Below are 15,341 nucleotides of genomic sequence, written 5' to 3' on the forward strand. Positions count from 1 at the left end.
TTCTCATAATTTTACCAGGTGTTTAAAACGTTCTTTTTTTTTCTTTTTATAAAATTGTTTTTGAGATGAAATCGTATAATAATTTTTAGATCTTCTTGTGCAGTGGAAAACCAATGAAGAAATCCAAAGGGAGATAAACCTTTTGTGGAAACAAAGCAAAACTTAATTATCTTCTCTATTATTTTTTCTTTCAAAATAAGCCCAGTTAGTCCATTTTCATTAACAAATCTTAATAATATCAACAACAATAGACTGATTTTTTTCCCCAATGGAAAAAATACATGATTCCAAATGCACAACTACTCAACGAACACAGCCATCGAGATACAAATGCAATATCAATCGTACCAACATTTGAGAACGAAATCACATAAGATCCATTCGAGTCTCGAATAAATGTCAAAAACCCATCCATAGTAAGATTCTACTCTATCTTTTATCGGTGTTATTCATACTATGGACATCGTTTATGTTTTTCGCGTAAAATCCTACTATACTATGAATAGATTTTCCAACAAAACACGGGTAATGATGTAATTTAACCCAAAATGTTAGACTTTAATCAGGAAAGTTTTTTCAGTGGTAGAAATGTTACATCCAAATCTTCCAATCAATAAACAAAAACTTGTCAAATTTGAAAAGCAACAACCCATTTCTTTATTTGTTTGTTTTGTTGTTAAACATTCGATTTCAATTCCTTCCTGAATCTTAACTATGCCTCACATCACATTACCAAACATCAAATAAAGAAAAAACCGGAATATTTGATTTGTAGAAAGCTGTTACCATCTTCAAACAAACTCACTATTACCATATCTATTTTAAAACTGGTGCATACAATAAAATCAATGTACGAGCCCGTTTACGAAAACTAACGATTTGGCTTGTTAAACTCTTGATCCAGTTCCACTAGCTCAATTTTGTTTACCTGGTTTTCATCATCAACATCCATCCGTATCAATTTTAATCAATTGCATAATCTCATCTTTGATTTTAAATAAAATAAAAATATAAAATAAATTGTATACATATGTGATGATTTTATTTCAGTCGGGGTTGTTTTTGGTTTAATTAGTAAATAACAGCAAATAACAAATTTCATTAGTTTCTTGAGAGAAGCCGAGGAGTCTCAGGTCTCGGCGCTTTGCCCTCGTCGTGTGGGCACTACTACTTATCCCACAATCCAAGTTCCCTCATTTTGGTTTGAAAATAACGTTCGAGTGAATTGGCACAACGGTAATACTCTGTGTCTGGCTGGTTGTAGAATCTACAGTTCGAAAATATCCTTGCCATGTCGGCCATGAATAATCGCCTGGTCACATAGTAACCTTTCTTCAATCGCTCACCCATTGTCTTTAGGTCCATGGGATATTTGATGTGATGGTAGTAGTCAGGAACTTCGGCAGCAACCACTGGCTTCAAGAAGGGCCAGGCAGCGGCATGCTGTCTCGTTGCCTGCAACACGGTTGCAAAGGACGTTGCAAGCTTATCAGGATCAGCGTGTTCTTCTGAAGGACGCGACGTTCGCTGCGTCCTCATCTGCGGTTTCCATCCGATTTCCCGCAGGCCAGGAATCGACTCAACTGGTATGCATCGAACACCCTCCTTGAAACATGTCAGTCCCGGACGTGCTTGCTGCACTTCGCTGTGCCGTTGAGCGATGAGCTCCTTCAAAATTTCACGCTGCTTCTGGATCACCGATATAAATTGGGTATAGACAATGCTGGGATGCAGTTCACAGTGCATCATGGTGGCCCTATCGTACTCCTTTACGAAGCCAGCATGAATAGGTCTCGCCAACTTGATGTCCTTCGAGAAGCCCTGTTTTTTGAAATACCCGATGGCATGCTCATCGGCATACGTCAGAAAATGCCTAATTCCACGCTGGATACTATAGTCTTTCAAATGGTTCATCAGATGCGATCCATATCCCTTTTCCTGCTCGCTCATGATCACAGCCACGAACACAATCTCTGTGAAGCCCTGGGTGGGGAACGGCCGAAAGCATATCCCACCAATAGGCTGATTATCTTTTATTACAGCTAAAGTCTTGTGCTTCGTATCGAAGAGCAACTGACTAATATACTCCCGAGGCATCATTGGCAGTTGATGGGCAAATACACTTTGCATCCCCAATAGCCACAGCATGCTTTGTCTTTCCACCGGTGAACTGAGGGTGTTTCCAATCACATGAAACTGTATGTCGCCCTTAAGTTCTTCTGCCTTGACTATCTCGTCGCGAGAAACATTTTCCGGAAAGAGAACTTCCGTCTTGGCTGATGCTTTCGTTTCACTGATGGCCTTGATTGCACGTAGAACTGTCTCGTCGGAGAGGTCCTCAGGCTCGGAGAGTCTCTCTGGTTCCTTCTTGAGTCTCTTCTGCGACGATTCTCCCGAACGCCTGGAACTCCCTCCAGGAGTTTCCTGCTGTCTTTTGAGTTGCTGCGAGAGGAAGGTATTTGGAGGGCGATACGATTGGTCCCAAATTGGCGAATCGTCTCGAACAATTTCGGCCTTAAGAGCCTCGAGGAATTTTGGCATTTGAGTGATGATGGCTCTTTTGTCGGCAGGGAAGCGTTCTCGCTCCGAAATGCATTTCTTCTTCAACTGTTGCGACATCCCTTGGAACACCGTCTTTAGAAGGTTCCTTCCAAAAACCAGTGAAGTCTCAAAATGCCTGAGGGAGTTGCAAAAGGCCGGCACATGACAGAACACCAACCACCGTGTGTAGTTGATTTTATAACTCGACGCATCCTCGTGCGTAATGTCGCCTCTTCGCACCGAAGGGGGCTCGAAATTGTAGTGATTGAGGAAATTCAAAAACGTCTTCGCCACCTCAGTCATTGTGCTAAGTTCCGGTTGACTCAAATGATTATACTTGTAGAAAACAAAACTCGAAATCGACTTGGCGATGCACGGCGACTCAAATGGCGGATCACCCAATGGTCCACGAATCACTGGATGCTGTCTGCTTATCACACATTGCCTCAATAGCCTAAAGAGATACATATAAACCTTCTTAGTGTCGTCGTCATCGACTCGTTGCATACTCATGAAGAGATTTTCCATGTCAATAATTGCTCCCAGAAGTTCATTCATTTGTTGACTTGAAATCCCAGTTAGATGGGAAATATGGTTTTGAAGAGGATGCATACAGGCTGGATTCCTGCATTTCTCATTGAATTCAGGGCTATAGGAACTTTCGTCGTCACGATGACGATTCTCGTGGGATGTCTTCCAGCCAGTGCATCGACACTCATCCACTTGACACGAGGAGTACATCGACAACTTGGCCAATTGTTGTGACAATGGCAGATTGAATACCTTCAATTTTCTCTGTTGGATACGTTGTAGGCTGTTCTGTCGTGTACCCTCGGGAGGATTGGATGCGGAGGCAGAGGCAGAAGATGACGACGGAGTAGTTTCACGTATTGAATCCATAATCTGCTTGTTTTGTTTTTATTTGTATTTATTTTTCGCACAAGTTTGTTTACATCCAGTTTGTAAATGAAAACATATGTGACTCGTTTTGTATGACACTGTTAAGAGAGAAGTAAGAAGTCGATTTCGTTTTATTTATCAATAGTGTGAAGAGTGCAGACATACATACACGACTAAACCATGTGTTCTCTGGCAGGGCAATCACAATGATGTTATTTTCACGATTTTCTTTTATCTTTTTCCGTCGAATTACTTGTTTGATTGCTATCGATAAGCTTAATAAAATAATTATTTACACTCCGAAGTAGCTAATTCTTATTTTGTGGATGATATTTTATGTTTTCTTGACGAGAAATTGATTGATTATTTGAAAGCAAAACTGCACTATGTCCGCAATCCGAGGAGGAAAATAAGCGACTGCTTTGAATTTGAGTTTTGACAGCCAGACGAGAAGAAATCGAGCTGTTCTATTCTTTTATTCAATTGGTTTCTTTCTAGCAAATGACTGATTTTATTGTGTATTTTTATACCTCTGAAGGTCAGACATAAATAAAAAGAAAAGCAGGGATGATTAAGAGTTTATTTGGAATATTTTTCTTTTGAACTATGGCTACCTAATATGCGATAGATTGTAAAATAGTATACATTTAGCTACCTGCAATTATGGTAGAACTCAGTTATAATTATGGTGAAAGAAAATTAAGAAATTGAGAAGTGATTTTGGTTGTGATCCATTCTAAGAAGTTATAATTAAATGTAATTAATATGGCAACCGAAATAAGAAGTTGTAAAGTTTGTTATAGTGTGAATACCAGCTTTAAAATATATTTAAATGCATTTCCTTTCATGCACTAAAGGATGATAATAATAAAATTATGTACACACTAATTACAAAATCCGGTGGGAATGTCAATTTTGACATTTCTACCATTGTAACAATGTCAAAAAAAACGTTTCGAATCCATCCCTTAATCATTCAATTGCCTTTCAATTGAAACATACCATATTTTATTTAGAAAATGGCGACAAATGAAAGTTTTATTTTGACACTATTTAATTCTACATAAAAATGCACATTATACACACTAATTATCACCATTTTTATAAGATAAGAGGAGATATATAATTTTTTGTACACTCTTAATATCTTGTGTATTTATCAATTTTATTTTTAAGCCCTCTATTTTTACTACGAGTATATCCCTTATAATCTATTATTATTGATTATTAACATTAAACATATACCCAACTACAAGTTAACTGACATAAAAACAAATGAGGCCTCGACTAAGGAGCTCAACATCACGAAATCGAGTATTTAATTGTACTCAGTTTGTACAATGTACTTGTACCTACGTATCTCCTCGTTGAACATATTTATTGATGTTGTAATATGGCAAATTGGCAGTTAAATTGAAACCCAAAGATGAGATGCATAAGATTCAAAGCTAAATATGGCCGTGTAATCACCGATTGTAAAATTGAAATAAGGTAGTTTCATTTCGATTGAGATTCATTGAAAATAAATCTCAATTAACATAATGGAATAGATAGGTAGGTATATGAAAATATAAAGGTAGGTACACATCGGATAGATGGGAAATAATATATGTGAAGCATAAGAGGGATCTGATATTATTTGCGTCATCGACCTGAAGGCATTTTGATTTAAGATTAATTTTCACATTGTTTTATTGGTAGGTACCTAGGTAAAGTTGTATCATTGAAAGTAGGTATAAGAACATTTAATACAATTGAAACTGATACGGAAACTATGAAGTACAGAAATCGTGCAAGTAATTGCATCGTAAATTATTTTTTTTAAGATTCAATGGAATATTATTGAGTGTGGGGAGTGAGAGTCTTATTATTATAGTCCAGGAGGCGACCGTAGGGTACCCTACCTCATAAGCCGACTGGAATTGAGTGCCAAAAATGGATAGAGCATGACGTGGCATATACAAAACTGCAGGGCGGGCAAAATTTTGTTGGGCCTTATGGTGGCAAAATGGCTACTTCCGGTACCGTTTTTTGGTACATACCTACCTCATAAGCCGACTGCAAAAATGTACAACGGGTCTATTGGGATTTACTTACAGATTTAAAAACAGGAGGGCGGGCAAAAATAACTCGGGCCAAACCGCTTGTCCGCCCATCTCGAAAAACGGTATTTTTGGTACAAACCTACCTCATCCGCCGACTAGACAAATGAGGCATCAAATGAAAGCTTAGACTCTCTAGATTAAGAATCCGTTGGGCCCGCCCAGCTGTTTTTGAAAAAAAAAATCAAAATTCATTAACTTTTACTTACCGAAATTTCAAAATTTTGTATCTCAAATTAAAGAAAAAAGGGTGAGTTGATTAGTTTCACTGCCAACTCAATAAAACCTTTAACTGAATTTGTAAAATAATTTAAAATTACTTAAAACAAGTATTTTACCACAGTATTATTTGTCTTAATGTGTGTTTAGAACATACATAAAAAACATGACATTATTTTCTGCAACAAATTTTTCAACCTTCATTAGGTATTTAAAAAAAACAAAACACATACGAAATATAGAAGTATTTATCCTAATTTTTTCAAAAACAAATATAATGTAATATAATTTAATATAATACATTTAACAAAAGAAAGGAATAAGAACTTTGCATATTTCACACAATTATCAACATAACATTTTCATTTGTTTCATCTATAATATTTAAAATAAAATAGTAAAGATGAAAACTTTAAAATAATTAATATTAACAAAATGAAAATAAAATTATAAACCTATACCAACATTTTTATTTGCATCACATTTTTAACAATTGTCATCAGAATCTTCATCACTTAAATATTCTATTTCGTCATTTTCATCTTCATTAAAAATAATTTCATCAACTTTTAGACGATTTGGTTCGCCTTGAAACCAAAGTGGTAATAACTGGCCATTTTTTTATCTGCCATTTAAAATTTACTGGATTGAGCTTAACACAATCTGCCTCTGATGCATTTTGACACATACAATTTATGAATATTGTCATATTTGTTTTTTTCAAGCAATGGCTTAAAACAAGGTGAAATTGAACTGGAGATAAAATATTTTATGTTCTTAAAAAAATTACCAGAAGATACGTTTTTAGAACCATATAGATTTTGATATAGTGGAACTCTTGCTAAATTTACGTTTTTGCAATTCTTTAAGCCTTTTTTGGCAAGTAAAATTTTGAATTATTTGAGTGCTTTTTTCGTCTAAAGGTTGAGCTTCATTACTTAGTTTTTCAAAAGCGGCCTGATAATGAACATTTTTTTCTAGTATTTCGAAAGATTTAGCTTTTCCTTTTCGAAAAAAAATTGGATGTAGTCACAACCTGTGAATGCATGAAATGCAGGTAATGCAGCACACAAACTCATCCCTAGTTTTGCGGCAAGTTCTGTACAATTTATGCAACTTATATTGTTCCTTTTTGAGTTGCCACTAGTTAGACAAATATTTATATGCTGTAATTTATGCATATTTAAAAGTAAAATAATAAGAATATCTGTGTCAGACGCTCGAATTGTATTATTTGAATTCGGTTTTGCTTTACTGACATGATAAATTAGCCTTGTGTCGGCTATTTTATGACTGCAATTGCAATGGCGGATCCAAGGGGGGGTCGTAGGGGTCATGACTCCCTCCCCATTGGGAGATAATTTGTTTGCTTTTTCGCAGGAATGCCCTTCAATTCAGAACTAATCGTATTACGTTAATGGATATGACCCCCATTATATTTTGAATTATTTATATTTTGTATACCTATGAAAACAACATTTATATTTTACTTCCTTAAACTTTGTTGCTAAAAGTACTATTTTTGGTTCTGACCCCCCCCCCCCCCTTAATGAAAAGTCTGGATCCACCCATGTGCAATTGTATTGGGGCTCTTCACACTTTGAGATAGATTCATTTAGAATTTCGTAAGAAATACACTTATCATCAACCGTCAAAATAACTTTTCTTTCCCTCAAAATTAAAATAAATGAACTATCCTCCCAATGTTACCCTAAGAATCTTACCAGAGACTAATTGAAATTTGGATTTTTGATACATTTAAGGAAGTCTTCTGTTCTTTTTCGTAGTGGGCCAGATATTGTAAAATTTGTGGTTTCCTTTTCATTTCTATTGTAATGATCCGAATTCTTAATTGATAACTTTAAAACAATACTCTTTTTAAATATTATCTGATATTTTATTAAAGACATCGCGTTAATAAGACCGTGTTTTTTACCATCACTACCCTTTTAGTATTTCTTTAAGCATTCAAACGCAAAGTTAAGAACTTTATTACGCTTAATCGGTTTTGCAAATCGATTAAGGTCTTTTGAACACTCTTTAATAAAATTATGTTTTTGGGTTTCACCTATTTCATTTGCATTTAAAATAAAATCTGCTATATCTTGACTTGTCGCTCTAACTGTTGTTATATTAAATACAAATCCTTTCTCTATATTTTCATCAAAAGGATTAATATTTTGTTTTAAAATGTTAATTATTTCAGAGAATGATTTCTTATATTAATAAGTTTTATGTGTCAAAATGCATCAGAGGCAGATTGTGTTAAGCTCAATCCAGTAAATTTTAAATGGCAGATAAAAAAATGGCCAGTTATTACCACTTTGGTTTCAAGGCGAACCAAATCGTCTAAAAGTTGATGAAATTATTTTTAATGAAGATGAAAATGACGAAATAGAATATTTAAGTGATGAAGATTCTGATGACAATTGTTAAAAATGTGATGCAAATAAAAATGTTGGTATAGGTTTATAATTTTATTTTCATTTTGTTAATATTAATTATTTTAAAGTTTTCATCTTTACTATTTTATTTTAAATATTATAGATGAAACAAATGAAAATGTTATGTTGATAATTGTGTGAAATATGCAAAGTTCTTATTCCTTTCTTTTGTTAAATGTATTATATTAAATTATATTACATTATATTTGTTTTTGAAAAAATTAGGATAAATACTTCTATATTTCGTATGTGTTTTGTTTTTTTTAAATACCTAATGAAGGTTGAAAAATTTGTTGCAGAAAATAATGTCATGTTTTTTATGTATGTTCTAAACACACATTAAGACAAATAATACTGTGGTAAGATACTTGTTTTAAGTAATTTTAAATTTTTTTACAAATTCAGTTAAAGGTTTTATTGAGTTGGCAGTGAAACTAATCAACTCACCCTTTTTTCTTTAATTTGAGATACAAAATTTTGAAATTTCGGTAATTAAAAAGTTAATGAATTTTGATTTTTTTTTTTCAAAAACAGCTGGGCGGGCACATGTTTGGCCCACCAAAAGTTAGCCCGCCCAACGGATTCTTAATCTAGAGAGTCTAAGCTTTCATTTGATGCCTCATTTGTCTAGTCGGCGGATGAGGTAGGTTTGTACCAAAAATACCGTTTTTCGAGATGGGCGGACAAGCGGTTTGGCCCGAGTTTTTTTTGCCCGCCCTCCTGTTTTTAAATCTGTAAGTAAATCCCAATAGACCCGTTGTACATTTTTGCAGTCGGCTTATGAGGTAGGTATGTACCAAAAAACGGTACCGGAAGTAGCCATTTTGCCACCATAAGGCCCAACGAAATTTAGCCCGCCCTGCAGTTTTGTATATGCCACGTCATGCTCTATCCATTTCTGGCACTCAATTCCAGTCGGCTTATGAGGTAGGGTACACTACGGTCGCCTCCCAGACTATTAGGGACTTCAAAACAAGACAAAGGCAGCTGGCTAATTTGTCAGATGTCATTAATTTCAAATTGAGATCTTTACTTGTCTATCTTATATTATATTATCTTCAAAAAAAAAACTCCTTAAACAGGTTACAAGTTCATCATAAGTTTTATTTTGTATTAAATATGACAAAAAACCCTTACAAACAAAACTTTAAACAAAATGGCAAAGTAAATAAATAAATTACAAAGCTATGAAGTTCAGCTTTCAATTGAATTTAAAGAGTTAATCAACTGCCATTTTTACATAAGAAGACTTGTCATTATTGTAAGGGATATATACGTGCCTAATTTTCCAGTCAACTTTCCAATAAAATTGTCTTAAGTTGAAGGAAATTTGTTGGCAGTTGGACAATCAGATGCGAGAAATCTGCCTTATTATTAAGTCCTTTATGTAATCTGAGCCTACCAATTGCTGTTTGGGCAAGTATCACCTTTGATGCTGTCATATTTTGACATTTAAGGAGTAAAATTACAACATTACTAAAAATGGAATGACACACTTATCAATACTGTGTGAGCGTTGAAACGTTTTCTTTTTATTTTCTTTGGGGTCACCTGAAAGAAGAAAAATGCCCCACAATCAGTTGAATACCTTAAATATGAAGATTGCATAGTTATCGAGGATATATACCCGCAGATGTGCGAAATACTAATGGAACTTTTATTTTAAAATTGAAGATATCAGCTGGCTAGATTTTGGTTGTCTCAGAGATATAAAAAAAATTCTCAAATTACTCACTTTTGCTATTTGATTTGTCTGCTCTGTCAATCTGTATGAGAAAATTCTCAGAAATATAAACTGGCCTAATCTATAGGTACTTTGATTTTAAAACAAAAATGATTTATTAGGTCTGTTCATTGACAATTTAAGCAGTTTTCACATGAGCGCGACCAACGAACGTCGAATTAATTACAAAATGTGAGTTTATATACGTTTGACGACATATTAACACACAAATTCTTAACAAAACGATAGCAATATAGTTTCTATTTGATTTATGATGCATATTTTTACTTTTCAATATCATATATTAATAAATTTAAGAAAACAAATTTATTCGTCGCGAAAAAAATTGTAGTTGATACGAACTGTCAAATTTTATTCGCGTTCCACAATATCCACACTCGCAACGAATAAAATAATAGCGCGTACTTCGGTGGTGAATAGTGTTTGGCTGTGGCTCCTTCTCAAATTTTATTCGCCACGAATTAAAAACTCTCATGTGAAAGAAATGTCAAAATCGACGAATATTCGTTCATTCGTTGGTCGATGGTCGTGTTCATGTGAATAGTGCTTCAAAGCTGTAATTATAATTCTGATAACTTTTGTATAAAACGCTCACAGGACTTGTCAAATTTCTAAAAGAAATAAGAGAATATAGAACTTGTTTTATTTTCTGGTTAGAAGGGTTATTTATGCATAGAATTTTATTTTTAATTCATTATCCTAATCATCAAAGTAGCTAAAATAAAATGTATGCCAACAAAACAAACCTAACTAAACGACAGCACGTCTATCTCTGCAATCTCAAAATAAATTATAGAATTTACAAATAAATTTGTCTTTTCTTTCGGTACGTTAACACTTACAAATGCGATGTACTGTGATACAAAATTTAGGACTTTTAATTACAAAACAAATTATCAACAAATGCAAAACTATATCGTAGCCAATTAAACGTCATAAGTACCATAAAGGATGTGTAATAAATACATATTCTATGTTATTATTTTTAATTTTTGTTTGCCTTGAGAATGACACTTGCATTAGTTTGTTTTTGATTTAAATAAAATTTATAATTATTTCATTCGTACATCGACACATTTACCTTGATTATTAGTGACGCATGATACCAAAGTCAAAACGTAAATTATGTAACACCCGCCCAAAGCGTGCCAAGAAGGAAAAAGAAAAATTAAACGCTTTGCTCATTATTTTTTATTTGCTGTATTTATATGCATCGATTGAAATTTATTTACAACATAGTTCAGTATTCAAGGAATGTCTCGCTGTCGATAATTACTTCATTTAAGTGATATGTAATTTTAAATATTTTATCACTTGTTGCAACTTGAAACGTTTACACTAACCACTCATACGACGACTTCATTAAGAATAATGATTTAGGGGAGTAAAATTGTTGATATTTGTTTTATAAATATAATGTTTATCAAGTGAATAAACACTATTTAAGTTGAATGAACTTTTTGTTTATCAACTTTTATTTGTTGGTTTTAAAGTGAGCAAACTGGATAAGTGATGATAAATATGTAAGACCAAATCTTATAAGAATAAGAGAACTGTCAAAATGTTTATTTTTTTTCGCAAAATCGTAGAAATAGTAGCAAGTTGTATAACTACCGCGTTATCCAATATGTACTTGACAATTTTGACAACTTTCACTAATCATCAAACTGTCATTGTCAATTTATTTAGTTAACTTATGGTTTTTATCATGGTTGCTTATACAAACCAAATTTAAACTTTAACGGCAACTGGTTCAAACAGGATGTTACCAAAACCACACAGTACACGTTACAATAGATTAATTGAGGAGTGAAGGACTATTCACATGACAGCGACCAACAGCCAACCAATGAAATGACCGGATATTCGTTCATTATGGCATTTATTTCACATGACTTGTTTTTATTTGTCATTCCACATGTACAACAAAGACTATAATGAAATTTGTAGGTTAAGACGTGCGTGAACATTTTATTAGTTAAAGTGTGGATCGTATGTGGAACGCGCATTGCGTTTGACAGTTCTTTGCAGTTCGCAATTCACGACGCGACTAACAGTTTCTGTCCTTAAGCATCTTGCACATAAGCTACAAACTGCGAACAGTGGATGTTCGCATATTTTGACTTTTCTCTCACATGAGCTTTATTTCTATTCGCAGACAGCGACGAATTGTCAATTTATAATCACCCTTTTCAAAAAACAAAACAAGAGTGGTATAATTTTGAGGTTAAGTTGAGCGCGAACAGTTAATTCGCTGCAGTGTGAAGGGTATGTGGAACGCGAATAAAGTTTGACAGTTCGTAACAACCACACTTCAATTCGATACTACCAAATTGTATTGTTTTAGAAAACAAAATGCAAATTTTTTTATGCTTTCACAAGTGTCAATTGGTTTCTTATAATTTAAATGTGTTTTTTTGTTTGAAATTGACTTTTTGAAATATGTAAAATCACGTTTGTTCGTTCATTCGTAAGCACTATTCATATGAGCACGACCAACGAATCAACGAATATTCGTCGATTTTAACATTTCTTTCACATGAGAGTTTTTAATTCGTGGCCTATAAAATTTGACAAGGAGCCACAGCCAAACACTATTCACCACCGAACTACGCGCTATTATTTTATTCGTTGCGAGTGTGGATAATGTGGAACGCGAATAAAGTTTGACAGTTGGTGTCAAATACAATTTTTTTCCCGACGAATACATTTGTTTTCTTAAATTTATTAATATATGATATTGAAAAGTAAAAGTATGCATCATAAATCAAATAGAAACTATATTGCTATCGTTTTGTTAAGAATTTGTGTGGAAATATGTCTTCAAACGTACCTATATAAACTCACGTTTTGTAATTCATTCGTCGTTCGTCGTACTACTTTAGTGTCTCTTATTTTGCCTAATTTTATTAAATCAATATTATATCAAGCCGATTATAAAATCTCAAATGGTTTGCTTGAAATACTATAAACAAATAATTTGTTCGTAAAACTGTCTTTAACAAAATGTCAATTTTGAGGAACGTAGCGCCATTATTAAAATGAATTTTGACAATTCATCAATGACGTACACAATATCAAAAGATACAGCTACACACATTATGGGCTTTATTTCCAGGCAAACATACAATATGGATTTCATAGAAACTGGCAGTTCTGTCAAAGTATATAAAAATGTGTCAAAAGAAAAACCCATGAACCTCAGTCATTCTCGAAAACCGAAATTTGTGAAAATAAACTTATTCGCTTATGGATCAAATATAAAATATTTGCTCTTGATGCACTTAATTTTTAACGTGGTTATAATTGTGTTCCCCTTTAATAATAACTTTTAAATATGTATACATATGTACCTTCCTGAATTATGTATAGGTATAAGTAAGAGTTTCTTAAATAAACAAGTACATTTTTCAAACCAAGTCATATCGATAAACAACCAATTGAATTATTATCAGTGAAGAAAACACAACCCTTTAATTTATAAATACAATGAGTAAAATAAATAAGAACAAATTATAAACCATATTTCGATGCAAGTCCAAGGCAATAAACTGTTTTCTTCTCTGCTTTATATTGTTTCGTACTACTCTAACATGTGCATTATGTACAAAGTATATCTTATACCAATATACATATAGTAACTATTTATTTAAACACTTATTTTCATAATTTAGTTTTTCATCTGCAGCAACAAATATTTGCGTAAAAACAGAAGAAAAAAAGAAATAAAACACAAGGTAAGACTAAAGGTTGTATTTTATGACAGTTGTTTCAAATTTGAACTATATTTAGCTAGAACTGCGCTTTCATTAGTTATAATACAGACAAATAAATTACTTGTGACACTTGTTTGACAGTTCATTAAATTAATTTTTGATACATAGTGTGACAATTATTGGTTTTGTTTTCTGACATTTACATTTACTAAATTGAGTACGTTCTCTTAAGCATCTTGCACATGAGCTGTGAACTGCGAACCGTGGATGTTCGCATATTTTGACTGTTCTTTCAGATGAGTTTTTTTTCTATTCGCAGACAGCGACGAATTGTCAATTTATAATTACCCTTTTCAACAAACAAACCAAGAGTGGTTTAATTTTGAGGAAACAATTTATTCGTTGCAGTGTGGATGGTAAGTGGAACGCGAATAGAGTTTGACAGTTCATAGCAACCACACTGCAATTCGTTACTACCAGATTGTTTTTACAAAATTCTCTTGTTTAAGAGAACAAAATGCAAATTTTACTATCCTAAAATAAGTGTCAATTGGTTTCTTATAGTTTAAATTTGTTTTTGTTTAAAAATGACTTTTTAAAATGTGTAAAATCACGTTTGTCCATTCATTCAATCGTTGTTCGCTCTAATGTGCAAGGCCCTTAGGTTTTGAATTTCTAAATGAGAAGTTCGTTCAGTTTTCAAAAAATAATTCAACTTTTAAATCCAATTCGGAGTTAGAAAACATTATTATTTTTAATATCTTTTTTTCAATAATGTGCAAGGCCCTAAGGTTTTGAATTTCTAAATGAGAAGTTCGTTCAGTTTTCAAAAAAAATTCAACTTTTAAATCCAACTTTTCGGAGTTCGAAAACCTAATTATTTTTAATATCTTTTTTTCAATAAATTTGTTTGTCCAATGTTTAACTCAAGAAAATATAATAATTTTGAATTTCGAAAATATAATAATTTTCGAATTTAATGCAATCGCGATCGGTCTACCATGATAAATACATTATACATGTATAATCATTTTACTAATATTATATGACATTTCAAGTAGTAGCTGAGTTTGACAGGTGTCAAATCAGTGAGCTGCCAACCTAAAACCACGAAACTAATTACCCTGTATTAAACTGGCTGTTATATACAAAACATTTCTTTGAAAAACCAAATCGAATAAATGTCTCTAGATAATAACTTATGCTCAATTTTAAATTTAAAACTTAAATGTAACATTTGATTTAAATATACTCTGTACAGAAGAATTCAAAATTGATTTATAGGTGCAATAATATAAAAATAAACATTAAATGTTTAGGGGCCAGTTATAGCTACATATCATTAGTTTATATCATTGAAACAAATCATTAGAATTATTTTGACAGGTCGTTTATAGCGATCTTTAAAAATGTCTGTCATTGACAAAAATTTTCCTAAAACCTATCCGACATTTTTTTTATGACAGAAATGTCATTGGGGTTGTGAGAAATATAAACACAAATCACGCAACATTGTAAATATTCTTTTCTCTGTTGAACATAATAGAATCAGCTGTTCAGAAAAATGGATTTTTATCCGGAAAATAGAAAAATTCATTTTTACCCAAAATTAATGTAATCAGCATTTTTAAGGGTTAGCCATAACAATTATATTAGAATTATTTTTACAGGTCGT

At 32.8% G+C, this 15,341-nt stretch overlaps 3 protein-coding genes across 7 annotated transcripts in view; 1 reads left to right on the plus strand and 2 right to left on the minus strand.

Annotated features, from left to right (window-relative positions):
• The window catches only part of LOC129948873 (6-phosphofructo-2-kinase/fructose-2,6-bisphosphatase-like), a 210,986-nt gene that overhangs the window by 83,809 nt on the left and 111,836 nt on the right, over window positions 1-15,341 (minus strand). The window lies entirely within an intron of this gene.
• The window catches only part of LOC129948874 (alpha-N-acetylgalactosaminidase), a 107,907-nt gene that overhangs the window by 52,029 nt on the left and 40,537 nt on the right, over window positions 1-15,341 (plus strand). The window lies entirely within an intron of this gene.
• LOC129948872 (histone acetyltransferase KAT2A-like) lies at window positions 1,012-4,005 on the minus strand. Of its 2 annotated transcripts, none has more exons than XM_056060004.1 (2): window positions 3,607-4,005; window positions 1,012-3,539 (listed from the first exon to the last, which is right to left on the minus strand). In XM_056060004.1, the coding sequence occupies exon 2, from the start codon at window positions 3,439-3,441 to the stop codon at window positions 1,168-1,170; it is 2,274 nt and encodes a 757-aa protein (XP_055915979.1). In that variant the 5' UTR covers window positions 3,442-3,539; window positions 3,607-4,005; the 3' UTR covers window positions 1,012-1,167. The 2 variants fall into 2 exon arrangements, with proteins under 2 accessions (XP_055915979.1, XP_055915978.1); XM_056060003.1 differs by having other exon boundaries at window positions 3,611-4,004.

Source organism: Eupeodes corollae, chromosome 3 (genome assembly GCF_945859685.1).
Source record: "Eupeodes corollae chromosome 3, idEupCoro1.1, whole genome shotgun sequence".
In the NCBI taxonomy this organism is placed as follows: Eukaryota; Metazoa; Arthropoda; class Insecta; order Diptera; family Syrphidae; genus Eupeodes; species Eupeodes corollae.